The sequence below is a fragment of the Phocoena sinus genome, chromosome 9, assembly GCF_008692025.1.
Source record: "Phocoena sinus isolate mPhoSin1 chromosome 9, mPhoSin1.pri, whole genome shotgun sequence".
NCBI lineage: Eukaryota > Metazoa > Chordata > Mammalia > Artiodactyla > Phocoenidae > Phocoena > Phocoena sinus.
Window position 1 is genome coordinate 87,046,549 of NC_045771.1, and position 26,481 is coordinate 87,073,029.

The 26,481-nt window shown below is 37.2% G+C and overlaps 2 protein-coding genes across 3 annotated transcripts in view; one reads left to right on the top strand and one right to left on the bottom strand.

Annotated features, from left to right (window-relative positions):
* On the top strand, positions 1-19,634 carry PMPCB (peptidase, mitochondrial processing subunit beta). Its single transcript, XM_032644082.1, has 13 exons — positions 1-139; positions 1,190-1,330; positions 2,052-2,138; positions 2,503-2,632; positions 7,854-8,052; positions 8,430-8,509; positions 11,088-11,200; positions 12,066-12,209; positions 13,959-14,119; positions 15,044-15,129; positions 15,213-15,301; positions 15,464-15,539; positions 15,629-19,634. The coding sequence occupies exons 1-13, from the start codon at positions 26-28 to the stop codon at positions 15,691-15,693; spliced, it is 1,485 nt and encodes a 494-aa protein (XP_032499973.1). The 5' UTR covers positions 1-25; the 3' UTR covers positions 15,694-19,634.
* DNAJC2 (DnaJ heat shock protein family (Hsp40) member C2) overlaps positions 15,913-26,481 on the bottom strand; it is a 27,530-nt gene continuing 16,961 nt past the window's right edge. For both annotated transcript variants that reach the window (XM_032644081.1, XM_032644080.1), the window contains exons 7-17: positions 26,331-26,396; positions 25,738-25,829; positions 25,538-25,659; positions 24,978-25,127; positions 21,895-21,983; positions 21,751-21,820; positions 20,127-20,311; positions 19,268-19,368; positions 19,038-19,145; positions 16,313-16,467; positions 15,913-16,042 (exon numbers count right to left, since the gene is read on the bottom strand). In XM_032644081.1, coding sequence (XP_032499972.1) covers positions 15,968-16,042; positions 16,313-16,467; positions 19,038-19,145; positions 19,268-19,368; positions 20,127-20,311; positions 21,751-21,820; positions 21,895-21,983; positions 24,978-25,127; positions 25,538-25,659; positions 25,738-25,829; positions 26,331-26,396 — 1,213 coding nt within the window. In that variant the 3' untranslated portion in view covers positions 15,913-15,967. The remainder of the gene's footprint in view (positions 16,043-16,312; positions 16,468-19,037; positions 19,146-19,267; positions 19,369-20,126; positions 20,312-21,750; positions 21,821-21,894; positions 21,984-24,977; positions 25,128-25,537; positions 25,660-25,737; positions 25,830-26,330; positions 26,397-26,481) is intronic.

Sequence of the window (26,481 nt, forward strand, 5' to 3'; positions counted from 1 at the left end):
ATCCTTCGCACAGACCCGAGGGAAGATGATGGCGGCGGCGGCCCGAGCGGTGGTGTTACGAGCGGTGGTGTTACCCGCGGTGCGGCGGAGGCTCTGCGGTTTCACCGAGAGGCTCCTGACCGGAGGTGCTGCCGGGCGGGTGAGCTTCCCTCCACTTGTTTGGGTGGCGCCGGGACCAGGCTAGGCCGGGCCTCTCCCGCAGAACTCCGCGCGGCGAGCCTGAGTCTCGGGCGCCCGGCCGGGCCGCGGGCGTCGGATCCACACACCACCCCAACGGCGGGTGGGGCCTTCCCAGCCGGGACCCGTGGGGCATCAGGCGGCCGGGGACGCCTGCCTCCCGCCGGCGCTGGTCTGGCTTTGGTACCCCGCAGCGCGTGACCCGCCAGTGACGTGTGGCATGACCCTGGTTTACCGACCCCCTGCCCTAGTCACTCGGGAGTCATTATAAAGAGTGCGTGTTGATCACTAAAATCGCAGTGGTTGCCATTGGGGGAAATTAAAAAGTGAGGACCCCACCCCGCCCTCCCCGAGTTCTCTTTTTTCTTAAAACTGAGCGTCTTCATCATCAACTCTGCTTCCTGCGAACCAAGGGGTAGCTAAAGGAAAAGTTTGTCTGTATATGTATATTTCTCGTGCAAGACTAGCTTTGTCTAGAGGAAAAGAAAAGCTGGGTCGGGCGAATAGTCCATAGCCAACAAGTTAGTCAGCCAGAGTGTATCTTGAGCACCTGCCCTTCTTCCTGCCTTCTCTTTTTCTGGCTTTTTAAAAACTGCTTTTCTTAAACGGTGGAAACCTTAAGGATTTCTACGTTGTGTATAGGTATTTTTATATTTTTCGCTCCCTTTCTTGGCTTCCCCCATTCACCCACCCCCGCTTCTGCCCTCTATGGTGAATATTAAACATTTCTAGGAGAAGTATTGAAATAAAAGTAGTTTCTTTCAGGATAATTATCATAACCGTTTATTTGCCGTAAGGAAAGGGCATATGTAGACTTGTTGCTGGCTTTAGGAAAGTGGTTGGTTGAGGAATGTTCTCAACATAGGACAGCCAAGGGGTGGGTCTCAGTGGAATAAAAGTTAAGGAGGAAAGAGTACTTTATAGAGTCTCTTTAGGATAGATTTGGTTTTCTAATCAACATTTCATATTAGAATAGTGATATGTTTTGCTTCCTCCCTCCACCCCCAACCAGTCACTATATTTTGGAGGAAACAGATTGAGAAGTACACAGGCTGCTACACAAGTTGTTCTGAATGTCCCTGAAACGCACGTAACCTGTTTGGAGAATGGACTCAGAGTGGCCTCTGAAGACTCTGGGCTCTCAACATGCACAGTAAGTGATTTAGTTTGACCCCTCATTAGGCGAGAGAGCAAACTGTTGATTTTAATTTAAGCTTTTCAGTTGGTTGGCAGGTGGTTGAAAGTAGCAGCAATTATTTTACCAACAAGTGACTGTCACTTGTGAATCTCTTCCTGTGATACTTCCATACCACACGAGTGTCTACATCTGGTTCTTGTAGCCTGTTGTGTCATGTAGTGTTGATAATAATGAGAGAGATATATTTGCTGGACTACTCTGTGCCAAATGTTTTTACATATATTGTCTTATTTGATCTTTAAAATAGTTCTTTGTAGCAGGGATCATCATATCCATTTTACAGTTGAAAAACAAGATCAGAGAAGTTAAATGGTTTTGTCCAAGGTCACACAGCTAATACATGACAGAACCAGGATTTGAACCTAGATTTTCTGACAGTCTCTGATGTTCTTTACACTATACTTGTTAATTGACTGTAGTAACACATTGGGCTAAGAATCTGGGTCCTCAGTAAAGCTGGCAAGTAGGTATTTGTGGCACCCAGCAGTAGCCTGATGACCAAAATTTTTAAATCTCAGTTCATAGGACCTTACTGTCAGTCCACTCAAGAAGACTTTAATGTTAAGGCTGGAAAGCATTTGTCAGAAAAAGGAAGAAGACTGCCCCCTACCCCTACCCCGTCCCCTCAAAAGAAAGAAGATGTTGTCTTATTTAATTCTTACTTGATTGCATTAAGGTTGGGCTCTGGATTGATGCTGGAAGTAGATATGAAAATGAGAAGAATAATGGAACAGCTCACTTTCTGGAGCATATGGCTTTCAAGGCAAGTTGTAAGACTTTTTTTTTTAATGCATTTTCTTTAAGAGGCAGTAAACACAAAATCTCATTCTCAGGTAAGGAGAACTATAATAGTATAGCATGTTTTACTTTTATTTTTAAAATCTTTTTTTCAGGATAATTACCTGAAATAATTACTGATAATTGCTCTGTAGAGCGAAACAAGGATTTTCTCTTGGGATGTAAGGGTCATTTGAACGTACGCCACTATTTCTGAAGCCTGATGTACTTTAGAAACCAAATTTGGTCCTTACATAGGCTTATGTCCTCATATTCATTGTCTGAAGTGTTTAGAACAGATGAGGGATAAAGGAAGAGGTCATAATTTTTTTTTCCCTCTTTTATTTCAGGGCACCAAAAAGAGATCCCAGTTAGATCTGGAACTTGAGATTGAAAACATGGGTGCTCATCTCAATGCCTATACCTCCAGGGAGCAGACTGTATATTATGCCAAAGCATTCTCTAAAGATTTGCCAAGAGGTATTGTTATTATTTATACTGCAGATATGTAATTTCCACAGGAATTCAGAAATGATTTAGTGCTGTTTACATTATGTTTGTTGAGAAAGAAAATGAAAAAAATGAACCAAACTTTGGGTGAGGGGCCACCTGTTTTTATTTTTTCCTCCAAATATGAGAAACGATAAAAATATTTGTAGGCTGCAGGACTTGTGCAAACCAGGCCCTAACACTTGATTCAAATATTACTTCCTCCAGAGCCATACCTGTGTAGTGAACTATTTTTAATTGTTTTATTATTTGTTTACTTTTACTGCCTACTTTTTGTTTTGTTTTTTCTCTATCCTGTTATCTGAATATTTTATTTCTACAAGTCAGAACAGATTTTCTATCTACTGACTGCTGGGCTTTGTTTTTGAACAAAACTTCCTTGCTTCTTTACTGCATTTGCACATTCTGGTTCCTCATCCTGGAGTGCACTTCTTTCTTACTGTCCTTTCCATTAATTTTTTTCAAAATTCAATTTATTTAAACTAAAAAAAAAAAACAAAAACCCAATACAGATCACTGATCCCCCACCCCCTGCCCCAACAATGATCAGTCTGTTCTCTGTATCTATGAGCTTGGGTGTTTTTTTGTTTTCGACTTTGTTTTCCCCACATATAAGAGAGATCATATGATATTTGTTATTTCTCTGTCTGACTTTTTTGCTTAGCATAATGCCATTGAAGTTCATCCATGCCATTGCAAGTGGCAAGATTTCATTCTTTTTTAGGGCTGAGTAATAATACTCCTCTTTGTATGTGAGTGTGTATTTGTGTATCACAACTTCTTTACCCATTCACTCATTGATGAACACCTAGGTTGTTTCCATATCTTGGCTGTTGTACATAACGCAATGAACATGGAGGTAGGTCTTTTCAAGTTAGTGTTTTTGTTTTCTTTGGATAAATGTGCAGAGGTGGAATTGCTGGATTGTATGGTAGTTCTATTTTTAATTTTTTAAGGAAATTCCATGTTGTTTTCTATCATGGCTGCACCAGTTTACATTCCCACCAACAGTGTAAAAGGGTTTCCTCTTCTCCACATCCTTGCTAACCCTTGTCTGTAGTCTTTTTGATAGTAGCCATTCTGACAGTTATGGGGTGATATCTCATTGTCATTTTGATTTGCACTTTCCTGATGATTAATGATGTTGAGAATCTTTTCATGTACCTGTTGGCCATCTGTGTGTCTTTGGAAAAATGTTTATTTAGATCTTCTGCCCATCTTTTAATCTGATTGTTTGTTTTCTTCCTGTTGGTTTCTATGGGTTCTTCATATATTTTGTATATTCACCCCTTATCAGATATATGATTTGCAAATATCGTCTTCCATTCAGGAGGTTGCATTTTCATTTTGTTGATGTGCAGAAGCTTTTTAGTTTGATGTAGTTCTACTTGTTCATTTTTGCTTTTGATGTCAGGTTCAAAAAATCATCACCAAGACTTATGTCAAGGAGCTTACTACTTCCTCAGTTTTCTTCTAGCAGTTTTATGGTTTCAGGCCTTCTGTTCAAGCCTTTAATTAATTTTGAGTTAATTTTTGTGTATAATAGGTGTCCAATTTCATTCTTTTCCATGTGGCCGATTTTCCCACACCATTTATTGAAGAGACTATCCTTTCTTTGTTGTATATTTTTGGATCTCTGTTGTAAATTAATTGACCATATATGCTTGGGTTTATTCTGGGCTCTCTGTTGTGTTCCACTGATTCAGTACCTGGTTTTATGTACCATACTGATGTGATTACTGTTCTTTGTAATGTTTGAAATCAGGGAGCATGATGCTTTCAGCTTTGTTCTTCTTTCTCAAGATTGCTTTGGCTATTTGGGGTCTTTTGTGGTTCCATACAAATTTTAGGATTGTTAATTATATTTCTGTGAAAAATGCCATTGAATTTTTTTTTTTTTTTTTTTTGCGGTACGCGGGCCTCTCACTGTTGTGGCCTCTCCTGTTGCGGAGCACAGGCTCCGGACGCGCAGGCTCAGCGGCCATGGCTCATGGGCCTAGCCACTCCGCGGCATGTGGGATCTTCCCGGACCGGGGCACAAACCTGTGTCCCCTGCATCAGCAAGCGGACTCAACCACTGTGCCACCAGGGAAGCCCGCCATTGGAATTTTGATAGGGATTGCATTGAGTCTGTATATTGCTTTTGGTAGCTTGGACATTTTAACAACATTAATTATTCTAATCCATGAGCATGGACTATCTTTCCATTTCCTTGTGTTGTCTTCAGTTTCTTTCATTAATGTCTTGTAGTTTTCCTCGATTAAATTTATTCCTAAGTATTTTATTCCTTTTGATGCAATTGTAAATGGGATTACTTCTTATTTTCTCTTGCTGATAGTGTATAGGAACACAACAGATTTTTGCTTATTGACTTTGTATCCTACAGCGTCACTGAATTCGTTTATTAGTCCTAACAGTTTATTTGATGGAGTCTTTAGTGTTTTTTATATGTAATATCATGTCATCTGCAAATAGTGATAGTTTTACTTCTTCCTTTCCAATTTGGATGCCTTTGATTTCTTTTTCTTGCCTAATTGCTCTGACTAGGAGCAATTATTTTATTCCTTTTTTGTTACAAAAACTGAAGCAGAATAAGCAAGTGTTCACTTAAAAGATTATTGATAATTGTTTTCATAGCAATAAAATAAAATAGATTTTATTTTTATTTTGTAGAAGTAAAATAATTATTCTGACAGCATAACTATTTTTTGTAGTTACCATGTTGTAGAGTGTTTTGGATATCTTAAGGGAAAGTTACTACACAAAACATTTTCCCAATGGGAGAATTAATGAAAAAGTGTAGCAGTTTTAGTGCTAATTGGTGAGACTATTAATCTTTAAGGTCCTTGTATAGTTGTAGTTAATTTCATTACTTTGAAATTTTGGATTCCTAATAGGCTTTCATTAATAATGTTTGAATGCCACTTTACACAAGTACCTTTGTATATATGTAATTTGTGTATATATCACTCATTTGATCAGCACAGTAATCAGATAAGTGTCTCCACTGTGCAGTTGTGGAAATTGAGGCGCAGCCCAGACTGTGACTTTCCCCGGATCACATAACTTAGTGGCTTACTGTGGACTCAGATGCCTGTCTTCTCACTCAGATTCACTGTGTCAGGTTGCTTTGTCAAAACAACAAAACAAAACACCTACCACCTGCAAATAAATAAAGTAAAATTTTCATAACATGGTAGCCTAACTTGTGCATTAAAACCAATGAAAATGAAAACAGTGGAGGGTGTGTTAGTTTGAATTGCAAAAAACATTGGTTAGATTCTTAATGATTTCCGTAGAAATAGTTTTTGCCCCAGGACTAGTTAGGCACTAAGAACAAAGGGCTAGGCCAGGCTACTTTAAAGGACTGTTGATTCTAGCCTGTTTCTCTCCTTTATTTACACAGAGAACAGCAAAGAAAGCAAAAAAGAGGACTAGAGAAAGGAAGAGAGAATTTAGAAGACCTTTTTTTTTCTTTCTGGCTTCTGGCTGGGAAGGACAGAGTCCCTTTTAGTGGGAGTGGAAATGGAAAAGAGAGGCGCTCTTTGAGGAATCCAAAGTGGAAGTGCTCTCTGAAGCAGATCCCACTTTGGGAATTTGCTTGAGGCTTTTATACTCTCAGTTGGGTGAAACCTGGTGTGTGAGGTAATAATTAGATGCTTAGATAAGTGGTCTTCAAACTTTTATGATCATCCATTCTTATCAGTAAGAGACTTGAACATATATCCTCAATATAGGTATATGTATAAATTAAATACATGTACTGCTGTACTAATATATACAGTATTACATATACATTAGAAAGAGAGAAGATTCTGAGTAAAACATAAATATTGGGAAATATGAATCCTCACTTTAGAAGGTACCAATCTAGACTACTACTTCCACATAAAGGGGGGTTCTTCACACAGGATCCCTTGTCCTCCCATCTGTCTTTGGGCTCTTCCTTACCCACCTGGGCCTTTATTTCTCTTGTCTGGACAGATAGGTTTTTTTTGTTTGTTTTTGTTTTTAAATTTTATTGGAGCATAGTTGATTTACAGCATTGTGTTAGAGAGATGGTTTTACAGATAATTTTTTCTTTTTGCCCAGGACCTCGGTCTCAGCCTATTCTAGCAGTCTGTTTTGTCATGTTGGGTAGTCTGTAGAGGTAATTAATTACAGGAGGTCCTTGGTATTTGAACATTATTGCTTCTGAGACAAGTCACCTTAAAGTGAACTTAAAACAAGGAACAGAAATTTACAGCAGAGTAACAAAATGAAACTAAAGTTTATAAATTTGTTTTATATTGACTAAAATTTAGATTGTGATTGCAACTATATACTAATTCTTCAAGGATAGTTTAGGTTTTCCTTTTTTGGAGAAGTATGTACTTTTTCTGATAAAATTGCTTAATAGCATGATAAATCCTTTAGTTCACTTGTGGCTTTTTGCAAATTAGGGTCATTTTTGTATAAATACTTGAGGGTTTTACCAGTTTTTCCAAGGGTCACTTTTAATACTTTGATAGTCATGTTCTCTCTTTTTGGGTACCTATCCTTTTTTTCAAATGTTAACAGCTACAGCTCTGTTGGATCATCATTTATCAGTGACTTTACTAATTAATGGTCAGAATCTAACCAGCATTGACCAGAATCTAACCAACATTGACCAATAACTGGATTTAAGTGGGGAAGGATATTTGAGAGGGCACTAATTCTGTAAGTGGTTCATTGGGGATATATATTAGATTACGATGGTTCTTGGCTTCTTAATATAGTAGCCTCGTTGCTGTGGGATCTTGGGTAGTAACTATTTGGGTGATGTCGGTCTCTGTGTGTACCTGTGTGCTCTGAGTAGATAGATAATTTTCTCCTTACCATTGTCACAGAGAACAATATACAGTTATATGCAGATTTCCATGACCATTCTGAAGTGGTTGTAAGGCAGTCATTTTACAAGTGTTGTGGGGACTTCTGGCAAATTTAGTCTTCTTCAAGTTCATCTGTACCACAGGGGATTGCATTTCTCATTTTAATTTAGTCCTTCTAGGTATATCAAATTATAGAAACATTTATTTCTTCTCAGTTTAATCATTTAGTCAGTATTGAGTGATGGTCACTATCATTGTTTCTGATGCTAATTTAATAGATTTTAAACAGTGAAAATTTAAGGTTTTAGTGTTTCTTCTTGTGTTTTATTTTCAATAAGCTGTAGAAATTCTTGCTGATATAATACAAAACAGCACATTGGGAGAAGCAGAGATTGAACGTGAACGTGGAGTAATCCTCAGAGAGATGCAGGAAGTTGAAACCAATTTACAAGAAGTTGTTTTTGATTATCTTCATGCCACAGCTTATCAAAATACTGCACTTGGACGGACAATTTTGGGACCAACTGAAAATATCAAGTAGGTATAATTCTCAGATTTTTTTTTTTTGAGAAAAAATTTGAATTGTGAAAATTAACATTCACATTCAAAAAGTATGTTTCAAAAAGTAATTTTTTACCCCCAATAATCTGAATGAAATTGTACTTAAGCTACACTTTAGCCCCACCTAACTCCCAGGTGTCTGGATTTGTAGCTACTTCTGGAATAAACAAGTGATGGTATTAAATCTTTTTTTTTTTTTTTGATATATACTTTGATACTTGTTGCATATATCCTATTTCTGACTGCATTTAACTTAGAATACCTTTAAGGTCCAATTTAATTTCAGGTATATTATGTGAGTATCTGTGCTTTTAAATTTCCTTTTAATATTGCTTTTCTTACTCCACTTACAGGTCTATAAATCGTAAGGACCTAGTGGATTATATAACCACACATTATAAGGGGCCGAGAATAGTACTTGCTGCTGCTGGAGGTTAGTTTAAGTTTCTGTGACTGTTTTAAACACAAAGTGATGTACTTATCAGTTTGATCCTATTGGCAGATGTCTTCAGAGTTTTTATTTAGAGAGCAGATTGTTAAATGTGCTGGGTAAGGGCAGTATGGAGCCCTGGAACCAGACTTTTCCTCTGTCTTCTCTTTAGTAGAGTTTTTCTTTTTTTTTTCTTTTAATTTTTATTTATTTTTGGCTGTGTTGGGTCATCGTTGCTGCACCTGGGCTTCCTCTCGTTGCGGCGAGTGGGGGCCACTCTTTGTTGCAGTGTACGGGTTTCTCATTGCGGTGGCTTCTCTTGTTGCGGAGCATGGGCTCTAGGCACGCGGGCTCAGTAGTTGTGGCTCGTGGGCTCCAGAGCGCCGGCTCAGTAGTTGTGGCGCACGGGCTTAGTTGCTCTTCAGCATATGGGATCTTCCCGGACCAGGGCGCAAACCTGTGTCCCCTGCGTTGGCAGGCGGATTCTTAACCACTGGCCACCAGGGAAGCCCAATAGAGTTTTTCAGTGGGAAAATGTAGTGACCCTCCAATATATAAGTGTGCACACATAATGGAATTTCCTTGTAAGAAAAGGGCAAATGAGTGAACTGGGAGATAATGAGACTTGGAAGATGGTGTTCTACGGTTTGGGACTCTCGAGATTTTAAATTACTTCTTGAGAACCAGCTTCATCCTTGGTCAGGCGTGGAATGAGCATGTTACGTTGTTTATTCATTCTTTGATTTGTTTGTTCTTTCAGTAAGATCTGCTAGTTACTGAAAAGGGGAAGTATATAGGGGATTAGGAGGAATATTTAATGGGAATCTGAACATGCAAGTGGCATCAGGACAAGGCTTCCTTGTGAGAACATGTTTGAAGCCAGTGAATGAAAGAAAATTCACATTAGATTTTGCTAAATTTCCTGGTAGTCTGAATTTACGCAAATTGTACATTTTACTGGTTTCCAGTTTTGTGTTTTCTTTCTTTTTAGGACAGAGTGAAGATACATGGAATGTTCTTTTGTGTAAATTTTTCTCTCTTTAGAAATGACAATAAATTAAAATTCTAGTTGCCCTGGATAGACTTTAGGCTCATTACTTGGGAATAATGGAGAAGATGAAAATGAGGGTTAAATATCTTAAAACATGTTGCCTTTGTGTGGCAGATAAGTGTGCTCTGAAGTTATTTTGAGTTAGTAACATTGTTTCTAAAATGGCTGGGGTTCAACAATTGAAACTGCCTTGGAAAGGGAAACACTATTGGTTGGATGGGGCCTCAGCAGCTAAGCTGTCAGGGATGTCTCTGCCATTGTTCGTGGCATATGGATGCAGTGGGTTTTATCATAGTTCATTGGTTCATTTTGACATCATCAGAGTTGGGGTATCTTACAATTAATTAATGGCCTATCCTAGATTAATTAGCATTTTGTCTTATTGGTACATAAGTGATGATATTTCTTATCAACAGTGGCATCTTAACTTCAGCGTAATAGGCCAGAGCTAGCTTGATTAAAAAAATAAAATTTATCGGCTCCCCTGCCTTTTGGATAGAGGTAAGCTGGGGCAGGTGCTGAATATCTGGGACATCCAACCAGGAGGGCTATAGGTGAAGGTAGTAAAACAGTGGAGGTGGTTGTTAAGTGCTGAGAACTGTGTGCATGTTCATGGTTCTGCACTCTCTGCTTGTCATCCTTATATCACCAGGGTCTTCCTATTGTTTTGTCACCCTCTGGATTGATATCTAAGGCGGCTCTCCTACATAGTGATTGTGAAAACGTGTGTAATCATTCACTGTCTTGTTTTATACCAGAGATTTGTTTGGAAAATATGGGTGTAAGTTGTGCTTTTATGTTTTAATAGAATGTTTCATTAAAAAAAAAAAATCTTAAAAAAAAAAAAAAAAAAAAAATCTTGCGGTGATATTTTTTAAGGCACTTACCCACGTTTAAATTTGTCTTGTAAGTTTAGGAATCTTTCACTGACTGAATCTGTTTGGATCCCAAGTTTGGAAAATAAGGGATATAGAATCTAAGTAACTCTTAAGTTTTGGATGGCAAGTAGTGAGTGTTTGAATAGCTATGAATTTATTCAGAAATTTGTATGAGGTTATTTTGTTCCTGTATTTTGATAGCAGAGTGCAGAGAATGAAGCGTATCTTGTATCCAGCTTTCTTTAAATGACAGTTATTCTTTTCTACTTTAAAAAATTTATTGAAAGGTGACTTTTCCTTGCTAGTTTGCACTCTAAGAGTTTTAATTATTTAATATAACATGATTCTGTAGGGAAAATGGTATTTTCAAGCTATCTTATTATCCTTATCTGTGAATCCATTGGTATGTTATGAAAACTGTGATGGTTCTTCAGAATGAGAAAGCTGTGCAGCCCCAAGCCTTATAACCAGGGAAAGAGTGTGCTCTGTGAGCTTACTCTTAAAAAGGCTTTTAGTCAGAGCAAGTAGTCCATGTGTAACCTGTATCACATTATACCACCTTGAGCTTATTGTAAACAGAAGTATTGGCGGTTCGTTGTGTGCTTTACATTGCACTGCTACTGGATATATAACATATTTTCCTTCAATTTAGGGGTTTCCCATGATGAACTGCTTGAGTTAGCAAAGTTTCATTTTGGTGACTCTTTGTCCACACACAAAGGAGAAATACCAGCTCTGCCTCCCTGCAAATTCACAGGAAGTGAGGTAGGGCAAGCCTCCTAAGCTAGTGTTTAACCCTTTGGGTTTCTTGTGTTGTATTTATGAATGTGTGTAGCAAATGTGCCTGTTTCTAACAGTAAAATGGAAGAAGCCAAAGGAGTCCAGCTGAGGATGGACTCAGTTGTTTATATTCTTTCCTGTTCCATATATTTAACCCACCTATTTTTCTTTCCTAAGGAAGTAAGGTTTTAAGGAAAATATAATTTGGGCTTTTTGTGCTTTTTCTTTGATACTATGCCCATTTTCCTATTGTAGGGCATAAAAGTTAATCTTTTATTTTAAAAACACCCCAAATTTTGACTTTTAATCAGGTTTATTCTTGGCTAAGTTCTGCCCACAGTACATTTCTGGGGTGTAGCTGTTAAAGCCAGCACTTGTAGAGAACCTGCTACATGTCAGCTGTATCTTTAAGCCTCATTAGAAGCTTAGTTTGCCACATTAGGGATGATGCTCATATAGTTGTATCCAGAAAGAAGCCTGATGCTGGCAATTGCATAAGACTGTAGCATTGGCAGTACAAAAATAAGCCTGTTACGTCAAGATTAGCTTAAATTTAGAGAGTCAGAAAAATTCAGACTGACAAAAGATTATTTCTACCAGTGAAATAATGCATCGCTTTTTGACCAGGTAATTATCTGGTGGCTGTGTCTGGATTATTTCAAGTGGAGATCTTTTGGTGAAATTCTTCTAGACTATACAGTGTAATGAGGCCTAATTGTTTAAAAAACAAAGGAGTGTCATGGTGAGCATTCTAACTTTGCAGTTAATGGAGCTGGTGAGTTTGTTTCTTGTTAAGCATGTTATATAGTGGTAATCTTAACTAGAGCTTTGTATCCCTTATCCTAACTAGATTCGAGTGAGGGATGACAAGATGCCTTTGGCACATCTTGCAATAGCTGTTGAAGCTGTTGGTTGGGCACATCCAGATACAATCTGTCTCATGGTTGCAAACACACTGATTGGCAACTGGGATCGCTCTTTTGGAGGAGGAATGGTAAGTGATTTTAAAAGTAAATTTCCATAATAAATGAGAAGATGAAACTTCGTAGTATGAATTTTTTTTTTTTTTTTTTTTTTTTATGCGTTACGCGGGCCTCTCACTGTTGTGGCCTCTCCCGTTGCGGAGGACAGGCTCCGGACGCGCAGGCTCAGCGGCCATGGCTCACGGGCCCAGCCGCTCCGCGGCATGTGGGATCTTCCCGGACCGGGGCACGAACCCGTGTCCCCTGCATCGGCAGGCGGACTCTCAACCACTGCGCCACCAGGGAAGCCCCCGTAGCATGAATTTTGACTTAAAATATAAACTGATCCTGGATTGCATCCTGGGCCAGAAAAAAAACAATTTTTTTCTTTTGCCATATTGGCAAATTTTGAATAAGGATGGAAGGATTTGTTAATAGTAATATATCAGTGTTAATATCCTAATTTTAATAATTGTACTGAGGTAAATTTCCTTGTTTTTCAGAAGTGCACATTAAAAAGTATTCAGGGGTAAAAAGGATATCTGCACTGTACTCTCAAACAGTTGAAAAATACGTTACAGAGAACATGATAAAGCAAAAACGATGGTAAATAACAGGTGTTAAGGAATTGGATAAAGGAAATTCTTTGTACTGTTTATGTTACTAGTCTGTAGTCTGAAATTACTTCAAAATACAAAGTGTATATATTTATACTCAAAGATTTTGAGAAAATACATTTCATATAAGTATCTTAGGCTTCACATGCAATATAATTTCAATTTTTAAAGCAAACAGCCCAAAGCTCTACAAATTTGGTTGATAATAGCTAATTTTTATTTTAAATTTTTGTTTTTGTTGGCAAAGCATATTGGCATGGGTTATTCAATTTTTTGGTTGATATGGTTATAAATGATTATTAAACAAAGCTGGAACACAGAATTAGAAGTCATAACCATATCTCACATCAATCACTGCTAGAAGTGGAATACTGGGCTGGATTGACCAAGGGACCCTGTAAACATACCTGAACTACAACCTGTGAGGTCAGTCCATTTTTAATTTTAATTTTGGCCTGATTGGATTTTTCCCTTTTTTTAATTTTAGTTTTTATTTTATATTGGAGTATAGTTGATTTACAATGTTGTGTTAGTTTCATATGTACAGCTAAGTGATTCAGTTATATATACACATATATATCCATTCTTTTTCAAATTCTTTTCCCATTTAGGTTATTACAGAATATTGAGTAGAGTTCCCTGTTCTATACAGTAGGTTCCTTGTTGGTTATTTTATACACAGTAGTGTGTATATGTTAATCCCAAACTCCTAATTTATCCCTCCCCCAACCACGTTTCCCCTTTGGTAACCATGAGTTTGTTTTCAAAGTCTGTGAGTCTGTTTCTGTTTTGTAAATAAGTTCATTTGTATCTTTTTTCTTTTTTTAGATTCCACATGTAAGTGATATCACTGACTTCACTTAGTATGATAATCTCTAGGTCCATCAATATGTATTATTTTAGAAGTGGGTGCAGCTACTAAATTAATTACAAGGATTCACTGCTTTAACATTATGAATTTCTCTGGGGATGATGCATTGGGCTGGTGAGATTACTAGAATTCTTAGTTTCAGTGAATTTTAGCTTTATTATTGAGATACTGCTGGATAAAACTGAGAAACTCAGCCTTTTAAGGCAGTCACGATTTTCACATCTCATTTTTCTTTCTGGTAATTTGGACACGTATACCTACAGTTCTCTTGGACAGTTTTTTTTCCCTTACAGAATTTATCTAGCAAGCTGGCCCAGGTCACCTGTCATGGCAACCTCTGCCATAGCTTCCAGTCTTTCAACACTTCCTACACAGATACAGGATTATGGGGAATCTATATGGTTTGTGAACCAGCCACTGTTGCAGACATGCTACATGTTGTTCAGAAAGAATGGTGAGAAAAAATTTAAATCATGCTTAGAATTCCCACTTTAGACTAGTTTCTTTTTACACTGTTGATGCCGATTAATTTTTTATGGTGATGTTATTAGCATTTTATTAAGAGAACAAGACTTAAGTAGTAGCAGTTACTGCTGTGTTTTTAAAGATCAGAGATGTTTCTTCTAAGTTTCATGTGAAGCTGATTTATACTATAGAAAATTCTTAATCATTAAGCAGATTACTTCAGAAAGAATATCTTAAAAGTTAAAAATGTTTAAATGCCAACTAGAATTCTAGGAAATATTTCTAAAAGTTATCTGGCTTGGAAAGGCTGTGTTATGAAAATGAACCTGAAGTTGCCATTGCTAAAAGAAAAATGTAGTGTTTTAGTCAAAACTAGTACCTTGAGACAGGCAGAAGGGCCCAAAGCTTCTTGGAAAACTTTTATTTAGCTCTGGTCCCTTTCCTCCACCATTCTTAAATGGCTTACATCTCTCTAAGTCTAGTTGGAGTGTAATCATTAATTATTAGGTTTAAGTTAGACTCAACTGGATTCTTTTGAGAAACCAATGACCCACTGACCTATCTATCCCCTAACAAGTCAGATCCTATCAGATGGGGATTCATGAATTTTCAAAATGACTGTAGCATTTCTCAAAATGCGGTCAGCCTATTTTTATATTGTATTGAATCTCTGCTAACCATATCATTTTTGAGAAATTAACATTACCAGGAAAATAATCAGTAATATTTTAACTTTTGCTTAACTGTTGGGATCATTAGTAATTTCAACTTTTTACTAAATTGAAATCATAATCACTTGTACATTGTGGTGTAATACATAGAATATAGCATCCTTTCTTTTAGGTCGTTAACTCATGAAATGCATAACATTTTCAAACTACTTTGACATTTGATTTTTCCAAATGGTTTTTAGGATGCGACTCTGTACAAGTGTCACTGAAAGTGAAGTTGCACGAGCCAAGAATCTTCTGAAAACAAACATGTTGCTGCAACTTGATGGTAAAAGAATTAAAGACATAAGTCCTATTTTCACATGGTTGACTTACGTTCCAGTACTTAGTTTTCCCTTTTCTTTAAAACAGGTTCCACTCCCATCTGTGAAGACATTGGTAGGCAGATGTTATGCTATAATCGAAGAATTCCCATCCCTGAGCTTGAAGCAAGAATTGATGTAAGTAGTCCTTAGATACTATTGGGTCTTGTGTAAAATGATGCTTGTTACAACACCTGGAGATACACATCATAAATCTTGCTTTAGCTCTAAAATGTCCCAGGTATAGAATGTCTTCACTACTACAAAAAGCTCTGAATGCTTGTGTCTTCAATTTTTCAGGCTGTAAATGCTGAGATAATTCGAGAAGTGTGTACCAAATATATTTATGATAAGAGTCCAGCTGTTGCTGCTGTTGGTAAGCCTGGCTCCTTTTCTCCTATGCAGAAAGTTGGCTAAGGACTTTCCTTCTCTTTAGTTGTAACTGTCCTTTCTTTTAATCCTTAGGTCCCATTGAGCAGCTACCAGATTTTAACCAGATTTGCAGTAACATGTGCTGGCTTCATGATTAAAATGCTCCTAATAAACATATTTTGAACATATATATTTATAAAACTGAGACCTGCAAGTCCTAAAGAAAAAAAATGAACATCTATACTGGTAAATATGAATGAAATACTATCTCAGACTTTGAAAGAATAAGACCACCACAATGAATGGTAGATCTCTGAGCTCTGAGAAATTATACTGGAACAACACACTTTAAGTATAGTTTTAAGAATAAAATTTTGTACAGTATTTTCAGTTTTATTATAAAAATGCACACACAACAAAGATTGTCATAAGTCATTTCTTGCCTCTACTGGCATTCAGCACTTGCTCTTGAGCAGCTTTCTTTGCTTTTACCATTTCGACAAGTTCCTAGGAAGGGAAAAAGATGTTACTTACACCGAGAAGTTGTCAGAATTTGCAGACATTTCTAGTGTTTGGTATACGTATGTAAAACATCCAAACTGGGGTAAATCTATACTGAAAAAGTTGATTTTTTTTTAGTAACTGTCAGAGCTAGATAGAAAGTTTCTAAGGTTGGTTATTTCTAATATTGGCCCCACGACTACTGTGGTATTGAATAAGCACAAAAACATAATTTAAATGATTGATAATGGAATCTACACACTAAAGATCTACAACCTTATATCGTTTCATGCAGTCCTTCTTTGTCCTGCCAGGCACTGCTTCTGCTATTTTTTCCCATCTTTCAGGTGTATTTACTGGGTACGTTTTCAAAGCTTGTTCCAAAAGCTTCTGTTCTTCTGTTGTCCAAGGGGTGAAATCTGTGCATGGACCTGTTTAAGAAAAAATTTTGTTTGGAAAATTTTATCCTAATTGATAGAAAACTGTCCTGGAACACCTTCCCAGATGAGTCTTTTGGTACACATCTTGGTAAGAGCCCATTTGAATCTGTGATGTGTAATCTTGAACAGACCAAATTAGACACACATATATACCTCTAGGTATTAATTAGGGAAAAAACTTCAGATAGCTCACATCCCAGAAAAATATGAGACTTTAGAGCACAATATGCTTTGTATTTCTGGTCTATCACAATCTAATCTTATATTCACCAGACTTTTTTTAAAAAAAATCAGATTTAACATACACAGTTGGACTGCTGGGTTCGAAACCACAATCACAAGTCATTTAAGATTTCTTATAAATCTAGTTCCTTATAGCATAGGGAAAAGAGCTGCCTCCTACTTAAAAACTTTTAGCTCGATGAGAGCCTGGAAACCATTCTCATTTTACACTGGAAGAAACAAGTTTAACAAAGCTAAGCCAAGCTCCAAGCTCCCATGGTTTCAATGCTGTAGAGCCAAGGTGAGATTAGATTCCACTTCCAGTGTGTCACTGTCACCACGTCCACTAAAATCTTGTGGAGCCTACGCTGTGCATCTCTACTAAACCAGACCTTTATGTTTGATAGAACACCTCATACATGTATCAGAAACAAATATATTCCTTCCTAAGATGCAAGAAGTATACATCCCACTTCTATAGAAAAATGAAAATGTGAAAATGGTTAAAATGATTTGGTTATTCTAAGTTAATGGATTACTGACAGCTTAGTTATTTCAGATCACGCAGTGAAAACATAGTGGCACCTATCCTACCAGCAGTGAGACTACCTCTTGAAATTGTAACCTGTGAGATCAGATACAAAGTAAAGCCTAGAAATCTAAGTTATTTCCCAATTAAAAACATACTCACAGACACAGTGAACAAGTTGAAAAACAACACATCTTAGAACAAGGCAGAGAACTTGTATTTGAAGACAGATTAAAGACTGAAGCTTTTTTTGAAATCAGCTTTTAAATTCCAGGAACCCCTTAGTGGAATTTCCTTTTATTAGTTTGAAGCCCCATTTAACACCACAGATTTAATTCATTTCCTCTCTCTTGGAAAAAAGATGGAACTGACATATAATTATTATCTGCTGCTTATTATCTGCTGTTATGATCCAGGGACTTCCTAATACCAAAATGAATGAAACATATAAAATTCCTATGAGAAATCACTATTCCAAAAAATGTGGCCAGCTTGCTGTTTACTGGAGCAGTTGAAGAGAGAGGGACCTGCCCATTAAATCCATAAAAAGAGGTAAAGGAGTCAGGCCCAAGTACCATATCACTCCCGCCCTCACAGGGTCACCCACCTGCCAGAAAGCACAACCATCAGTGTCTGCCTCCAGCACGGAAACTAGTCCCACAAGAAAGGGCTGAGAATAATGCAGTAATATCTGAATGTGTCTGATTTTTGTGGATGGCGTAAGGGGCAAGAGAATTACCTCCTTTAGAAGTGCCTTCCAAGTGTTCTGAAATTTCTACTTTGTTACTTATCTTTCTGAAAGGAGCCAAAATAATGCCCAGCCTAGACAAGTCACTCAATTTTGCAAATGCAACTTGCAAACGCAGAATGATTTTTTCCTCTTTATAGAACATTGTAAGTTTCTCCTAGTATTTTCAAATTGAAATTTTGGGATAATGAACCAGACCAAGAATACAGGAAAAGTGGGACTGTTAAGACAGGGACAGGTCATCATGAGGAGTCAAGGCTGTCAGTTAATTCCCAAACATACATTTGGCACTGTGATCTGGAAAGCATATCCAAGATTAGCTTAGTTTAGGGAGAAAAGGACTGGTGGCTCACAAATGCATGTAGTGAAAGAGAACTTTTTCAAAGTTTTGTCAGCAACTCACAGTAAGGAAAAAAATGTCACATCTCAGACACTTATACACATGAACAGAAGTTTCACAAATACCCACTTACGTAATAGGTGTAATGCTCTCTGATATTTTCTATTCATGACCCATTAAACTGATTTCATGACCCACCTCTGAGTCACAATTTGCATTTGAAACATACTGGTCCAAAGTAATCAAATTAACTAGAACACCCAAGACATGTCAGCACAACAAATTGTGTCTGTATAACTAACTTGTTCTGAGCCACGTAAGTTGCAGGCATGCTGCCCCTTTACTCCTGTCTTCCCTTAAAAACAAGGACCTTTCCTTATATATGGTGTATTTTTCAAAATCAGGAAATCAACCTTGATAAAAAATTATCTAGTCTACAGACCTTATTCAAATTTCAATTGTCCCAATGTCCTTTAATACTGATTTGTAAAATCTGGTGAACAAAACAAACAGAACCCCTCCCCCTCATGGCATATGAAATGGAAGAACTGTAATTCTCAATGGTGCTAATGTAAAACTGTCCTGAAAACATCTGCTTTATACCTTTCAGTCTGCTAAATGCTTTCTATTCCATTCACTCTGAATGTAGACCGTAGATCTTGTATACTCTCACAGATACATGGTTAGCATTTTCTACCCATAGAAAAATAAAATTTCATTACCTTCAAATCGTTCTGAAGGTGTTGCATTGTCTGCTTGACACACCACACCATGTTCTTTTTTAAACTTATCAAAAGCCTTTCTGTTTATGTCATCTTTTTGATGAGGGTCTGAAAAGGGGAAAAAACTTTAATACAGATCATCTCATTTAGTCTTTCATTAAATTGCGTAGATTATTTTTAAAATATGTATTCAAGGTAGCAAAAAAATTGATTTGGCAAAACTAACTCACCAAGTTTTTGAAGACTCTTTGCTTTGCCAATAACATCTTTGGCGGTTCTCTTGACTCCAGAAGAAGAATGTATGTTCATGTAATTAGCAATAACTTCCCATCTAGAGCAACCGATACAAAAATAACGAAAAACCCCAAACAAAACCCAGAATGATCCCACATTTTTAATGCAGAGGGGTTAGCTGTAACATCTAAAGAATTAGCTCTAAATTGGTGGTCTAATTATTACTATTGCCTGAACTATGTTTTTTGCTTTTCATATGTTTAAATCAACTGTGGATAATCTTGGTTTCAAGTTTGTACAAAACCTTACTGATTCTGTGTAAAAATCAACAGAAATAAAAGCACACATTTGTGTATACTGCCATTTGGACACATACTTAAGGAGACAGATCATTCTGAAAAGAGAACCTTAGTTTCCTTATATACAGAATAAGGGAGGCTGGATCTCTAAGGTTTCTTTGAGTTCTCAGCTCAGACTCTGCAGTGAGCTCCAGTTTGAGGTCGGAAGCAACAAAGAAGGATTAAGACTGAAAGAGAAACTATGGAGCACAAAACCTAGTGCCTACCTAAACCACAATGGACTAAGCCAACATGAGAGTCAAGGTTTATGTCTTATGATCCTTAATTTCCTGAGAAATTGATGAAGCATCCTGCTGTATGTATGGATATACATACGTGTGTTGGTATAAGCTGCTAAGACTAGCAGGTTCAAAATGCTTTTCACACTTTGCACAGAACTTAGTGTCCAGATCCAAGCACATCTCTGGAAGTTTGCTGTAATGTGCTGCTATTTGGGTGTCTACATTATCCCTAGGCTCCAGTATGTGTTGAAGAGAAGTTTCATTAGAACCAGTACCTTGAATTTGTTCCAGCAGGGAAGAGATTCACAGCTTTAATTAGTAATTGCAGATCATCTTCTGACCAGTGTTTACTGCCATTTCCACCTCCGCCAGTTGATTTCTCTGCATTCTTAGATGCCTGTCGCATACGAGCCTCAGCTTCCTCTTTCTCTTTTCTAATTTGCTCATTTATTTCTTCTATCTACACAAATATCATAGGTAAGTCAGGGACTTAAAACATCTTACTACTCTACACTCCCTTGCTGGCTTGTGGTTCTCGACCCTCAGCATCATCCAGGCAGGGACCCTACACCACCCCCCAGGCCAGCCCCAAAACCACAATCAGCCTTTTCACTCTGGCTTCCAGGCTGCATATCTCTGCTTGAGGAACAAGAACCAGCCTCGGCCTGACCTACCCTGTATTCCTATCATATCTCTATTTGCCTTGGACACTACAAGTCTATAGTCATTGGGTTATTCACCCACAAGGCCATTTCAAAGCTCATACCCACTCTTTTGCAGATAATGTCATTTACTCTCTACAAAAAGGTAAAAGTACAGCAAAGTGGCCTTTGGTTTATCTTGAAGTTCTACCTTTTACACTGTCACTTCCAGTGTACCTTCAAACATGCACAAGGGAAAAAAAAAATCTTTACTTGATGATGTTGCTCTGTCAGTTGCTATCTTGGAGTCATCTCTGACTCATTTCCCCACTTCAATCCCTTAGAACCAGTCACCAAGTCCCAAAGATTTCAGTGATTCCCATTATCACTCACAGTCCAAGTCCTTCCAGTGAGATTCTTACACTAGTCACACTCATCCAACGCCTCTTGTCTACAAATGCCAGATTAATAGCACAATGTTAACCCTGTGCTACTCAAAGATCTGTGGTAATGGAAACTGGTCATCTTGGTATTCAAAACCTGCTTAATTTGGCTCTACTCTTCTTAACTTAAACTCCTGCTGCTTCTTCCCCTAACTTTCTACTCCTACCTGTATTTTACACTGCTCCCCTGACCTTCATTTAACACTGTCGTCCTTCAAAACTGGCTCAAACCCTTCACTAAGCCTCCCTGACCACTCTAACCTGGTGTTGGCACTTCCTCTCTAACCTACACCATTTACTGGGGGCCTTCCATCTTTTGGTCCTTAGGCCTTTTCTCTTGAGCATAACTGTTCCTGAACTCCTTTGTGGCAGCAACAGCATTAGGCTTTTCTCCAAATCACCTAGGCACGGGGCTATATATGGTAGGTACTAACACTTGTTGCACTGAATTGAATTTCTGGGCCTGTTTCCTCATCTGTAAAATAAAAGGTGTAGACTAGACAGAATAAAAATCTCTTGGTTCTAAATGTTATTATCCAACAAAAATGCTCAAGGAATAGTCAACACAATGATTTTTTTCTAACAGTGATTCTGAAAAATCTATGATTAATGTGCTAGATAACCACAAATCAAACAACTATATATGGTAACAACTACACACACTTAAATCCAATTTAAGTCAACCCAAAGAGAAATGAGACACTCTTTGCCCCTATAGTAACTTACATGTTAGGTGGAGAAACACTGAGGTGAAAGCAATACTAAAGCAGAATTAAATGCTAAATACAGGTAGAAGTGATATGTTTTTCTATTACCTGTTTTTCCAGAGCAGCCTTTCCTACTTCTTTTGTAGACGATGTGAGTGTTTCATTCAAGCACTGTAAACTTAAAGGAAAAAAGGGGATGAAATTTTATCCTAAGCCCAAAAGAAGACTTTAACAGCAGCTCTACAGTTATACCTCGCTAGTTCAAGCCGATCACAAAGTTTTTCCACTTCCTCCATCATTTTAACACGTTCTGCCTCATTGTCAGAAAAGTGATTCCAGGTCTAGAAGTATGAACACAAACATTTTCATCATCTCTACTGGCACTCAAGAGTACATCCGTAAACAACTACCAAGCATGAAGTCCTTGAGAGGTTCTTAGGTTGACTGTATGGCCTCCTGGCCACCGACAAGCACATTCCCCGGGCACCATGCAAGGCTTTCCCTGGCCAGCTGGCAATAAGGAGGCATTACTAAATGGATGGAGGTGCAAAACAGAAGCAAGGTGATGGTGCAGAAGGCCTCTGGATGATATAAGACAATGAATCCTCAGAGAACCACTGAAGAATCAAGAAATTCTATATAATGACAAATTAAAATCCCTTTGTTAGGCTGCCTGTTCTATTTACTGTGTGCCAAACTGTAAAAAAGACAGTGTGTTAAGAAACAGGAAGTTCAGCAAAACCTGATATAACTAGAGATTATGCTTAGAATGGAATATTGTGATGTGCCTGGGTGAACAAGAATTGGCAAGTATCAATACTTCTCATGCTGCTTTCAGCTGCTGCTGACCCATCTCTCATTCCTCACTTTTCCTTGCTTCCTTAATCGATGCAATCTGGCGCTAAGGTTCCAATGCTTCTTTTACTGTGACACTTCCCTCGGCTTCCAAAAGCCTCACTGATTTTCTTCCTACCTGCTTGGGTCACTCCTCCTCAGGCTCCACTTCTTCTGTCAGTGCCTTAAGTATTGGTGTTTGCCAGTGTCCCATCTCCGCCCTCCTTGCTCTATACTCTCCCCCCTAGGGGGATCTCCACTACTTGCCATTGAGATGTAGACGACTCCCACTCAACTCCAGACTTTACATCAAAGTTAAGTCACCTACTGAGTATCTTCATCTGAGTATCTCAATGCACTCAACATGCCCTAAACTGAAATCATTCTTCCCTGCCTTTTCCTCTTCCTCTGTTTTCGGTTTCACTGAATAATGCCATCACCCATCCAGTATTCCACGCAAGAAACCAGGACATGTATTAACCCTTACTCCTCTTCCACCTCCAACATAAAATCAATACCCAACAGGCAACAGCCAATCTTACCTCCTAAATGTTGGTTCATTTAATCTACCTTCTTCTGTTCCCACCATCTCTTTTAGTTCAAGGCCCATGCTCTCACCTGGATTATGCAAAAGACTCAATATGTCTCTGCCTCTAGTGTTCTCACAGCATCCTGAGCATAAGTGACTCAGGATCAGAGTCACTTTTAAGCTAGCAGGATATACAATGCTCTTCAAGACCTGGCCCTTCCTTCCTCTGGCTCATTAAACCTCACTTTCCTGGATCTCTACACTCTCTCAATGCTCCCTGATCTCTCTTATCTCTAATCCCATACACACACTGCTTCACCTGGCTGAATCCCACTAGATCCAGAAAGCCTTCCTTGACCACCTGTTCGGTACCTTCTTGTCCTAGTACCCATCTTAAAGTGTTTCACTGGCCTGTTTTCTTGTCATTCTCCATCGTTAACCAGCAGATTCTTGAAGGCAAAGACGGTGTCGTCATAGTATCAACATCAATTATAACTGCTTGACACATAGTTAAGTGCTCATCACATATTTGATGAATGAATAAATGAACTCATGCAGGAAAGGAGCTATAATAAGTTACCAAAGGGCAGAACTTTAACCCTCATTTAGGCACCATCTCTAAGAACTATTCAAGTTTTCTATTTTCTAACTGACCTTTTCAAGTTGTTGATTCAGTTCTCATTATGCCAAATCTAACAAGTGCTACATGTGAATGATCTCATTTAATCTTCACAACTCTATTTCTAGGTATTATTTCAGTTACTGTATAGGTGAGGAAATTGAGACATAAATGGGTTGAGGGAACCTTCTGAGGACCAGAGCTAGGACATGGGAAGTGGAAAATTACTTTAAATCTGAGTCCATGCTCTCAACAACTATGATATCCTGCATTCTTCTCAGTATAATTTTCTAGGTGAAATCTGAGGAAAATCTTTCATTTTTTTCTATTTAGATTTTCCTCTTACTTACCAAAAGCTTGAAGAGACATCCTGTGCTTGTATTTTTATTAAATGTCTTTCAAAGCCTGCTAAATGGGGCAGGTTAATTTCATTAACTGAAGATTTAGGATGGCATATATTAGAATACATATACTAGTGTCTAGAGCCTCTGGACAGTCACATGAAAGAGTCTTCTATACACAGTAAACATTTACATACTTGCTGAATTTAACTACAATGGTGTAGTATACTGTGTGGCAATCTCTACTATAGCTTGGAATTTCATTAATTTATTCATTTGATGCTACTTGATATGGAACAATACTGGCCTCTAACTTTACCAGTTTAAAAAGTAAGACCATCTCTTGGACAAAACTATATTTGAAAACTTTTGGGGTTTTTTAGTCAATATTTTTTAGTAAAAACTGTACCTGAACACAAACTACCAGTACTCAACTGAATGATATCCCTTTATTTAGATAAAAATGAAAGCTTTTAGATCCTTAAAAACAACCCAAGTTTAACTTCTTAAAGAACTTTTTCTTTGATAAACATTGATTTTACACCATTAAGGAAGTAACCAGTCAAAACCAATTTGTGGCACATTTTCAGAACAAACGATCCAATTTCTCCAACCAGGGGAAGGGGGAGAGATGGTGATGGTAGGGGACCTGCAACAGACACAACCAGGAGACACACAGCTGAAATCTTTGATCTTATTTAGATAAAAAGACATTGAGATAATCAAGAAAGTGTGAATATGGAACAAGTATTAGAATAATAAACAACTTTTTTTTTAGGTTTGAAAGTGGCAAGATGGTTATGTTAAAAAAGAAAAAAACAACCAACCCTATCAGAGTTGCATACTGAATATGCATGTGTGAAATTTTTAAAAAGTGAATTTAAAAACGTTTATATTCTGAGATAAAATGTGTACAGTAGTTTATATTTCCATAGTATAGAAATATTTTTAAGCTTAATCAGCAATTTGATTTACTTGTATGTAGTGCTTGTTCAATCACAGTCTGACGTACCTTGCATGAGTTTCGAAGTTTTTGTCTTTCCTTCTTAATGGCTTTTTTCTGGATATCTTTTTCCTTCTTTGCCAATAACGCTTGTTGTCTAACTTCCTCTTCTTCTTTTTCCTTTGCTAACCGAGCAGCTTCTAATTCAGCTTGTCTTTGCTTTAATAATGGAAAATAAAATCATTTAATAAGAAAATTAGAATTCCAAAATGCTCCATAATCTTATTCAAAAAATACAATTTTTAATAACTTAAATTACACAAAGGTAAACATCAACTTATCAAAGACTGAAGGAAAAGCAGATGGTAAAGTTCTATAAAAATTTATTAGAAATGTAAAAAGGACATATTAGAAGTGAGTGTAGTATTAAGAAATTTACATGACATTATGTTTTTGCTCAATAAGAATTTGCTGGTAAGGAAGATCGTTCTATCAACTGTGCCAAATGTCATGATTCTTTCAGAGTAGCACCTAATTCTCTACTGCTAGATTACAGTATTTAAAAATAGATCTGAAGATTGAAGATTTTATGAACATTTAAAATCCAACTTTGTCAAATATCATCTTACCTTCTCTTTAGCTTCTTGCTCCTTCCGTTTTGCCTCTGCTTTTGCTTTCTTTTCTGCTTCTTTCTTGGCTTTTTCTTCTTCCTTAAATTTTTTTATCCTTGGATCACAGCTATATGCATTATCTACCAGAAAAAAAGTTAATCTTTTGAATTTCTAACATTTAATTAAAGAACTTTAAAAAAAACATCAATTATCCTTACCAACTAATGTTCTTATTCTGTTCATTTCTTCTTTTTTCCTTTGGGCCCTTGTTGCTCTGTTCTGCTTTTCAATCCATCTCCTTTCATCACGACTATAAAATAGGAAATATTGGAAATAAACGATTGCTTATGGATGGTATGACAGGAAAATGTAATACTTTATAATTTAGCTACAATGCAAGTAATGTCTTGAAAGGTTAAAATGCTATGTCATTATTAACATTAAAGGGTAATAGTACTTACTATTATTTTTGGTTAATTTTTTGGGAACATTCATGTCAAAATAATTTCCCTACGCATATAGGGAAAATGAAAATAAAACTGGTTAAGCAACCGGAAGAAAAAGAATTTGCTGACTTGAGCTTTATTGACAGTTACATTCCTTGGCAATTTCTTAAGTTTCATAACCAACTATCGATCTGGCACTATCAAGCTTAACTTGTGAGATAGGATCTCAAAATATCAAAAAAACTCATTTAAAACGGATACACAGAGAAAATGCAAAAGAAAATATATGTGGTACATTTTTACATCATCACAAATACCAAAGAACCAAACAAATATCTTCCTTTATTAATGATTTACATACATACCATTCTGCTTTTTCTTTTTCTTCTTCATCTAAATAAGAGAATTCTCTCCAAGAATCAAAATTATACCTAATATAAACAGAAATAAAATAAAATCAAGCCAAAACAAATGAAAAAAAATCTTCCTTTTAAAATTAAGTTAGGTGCATATAAT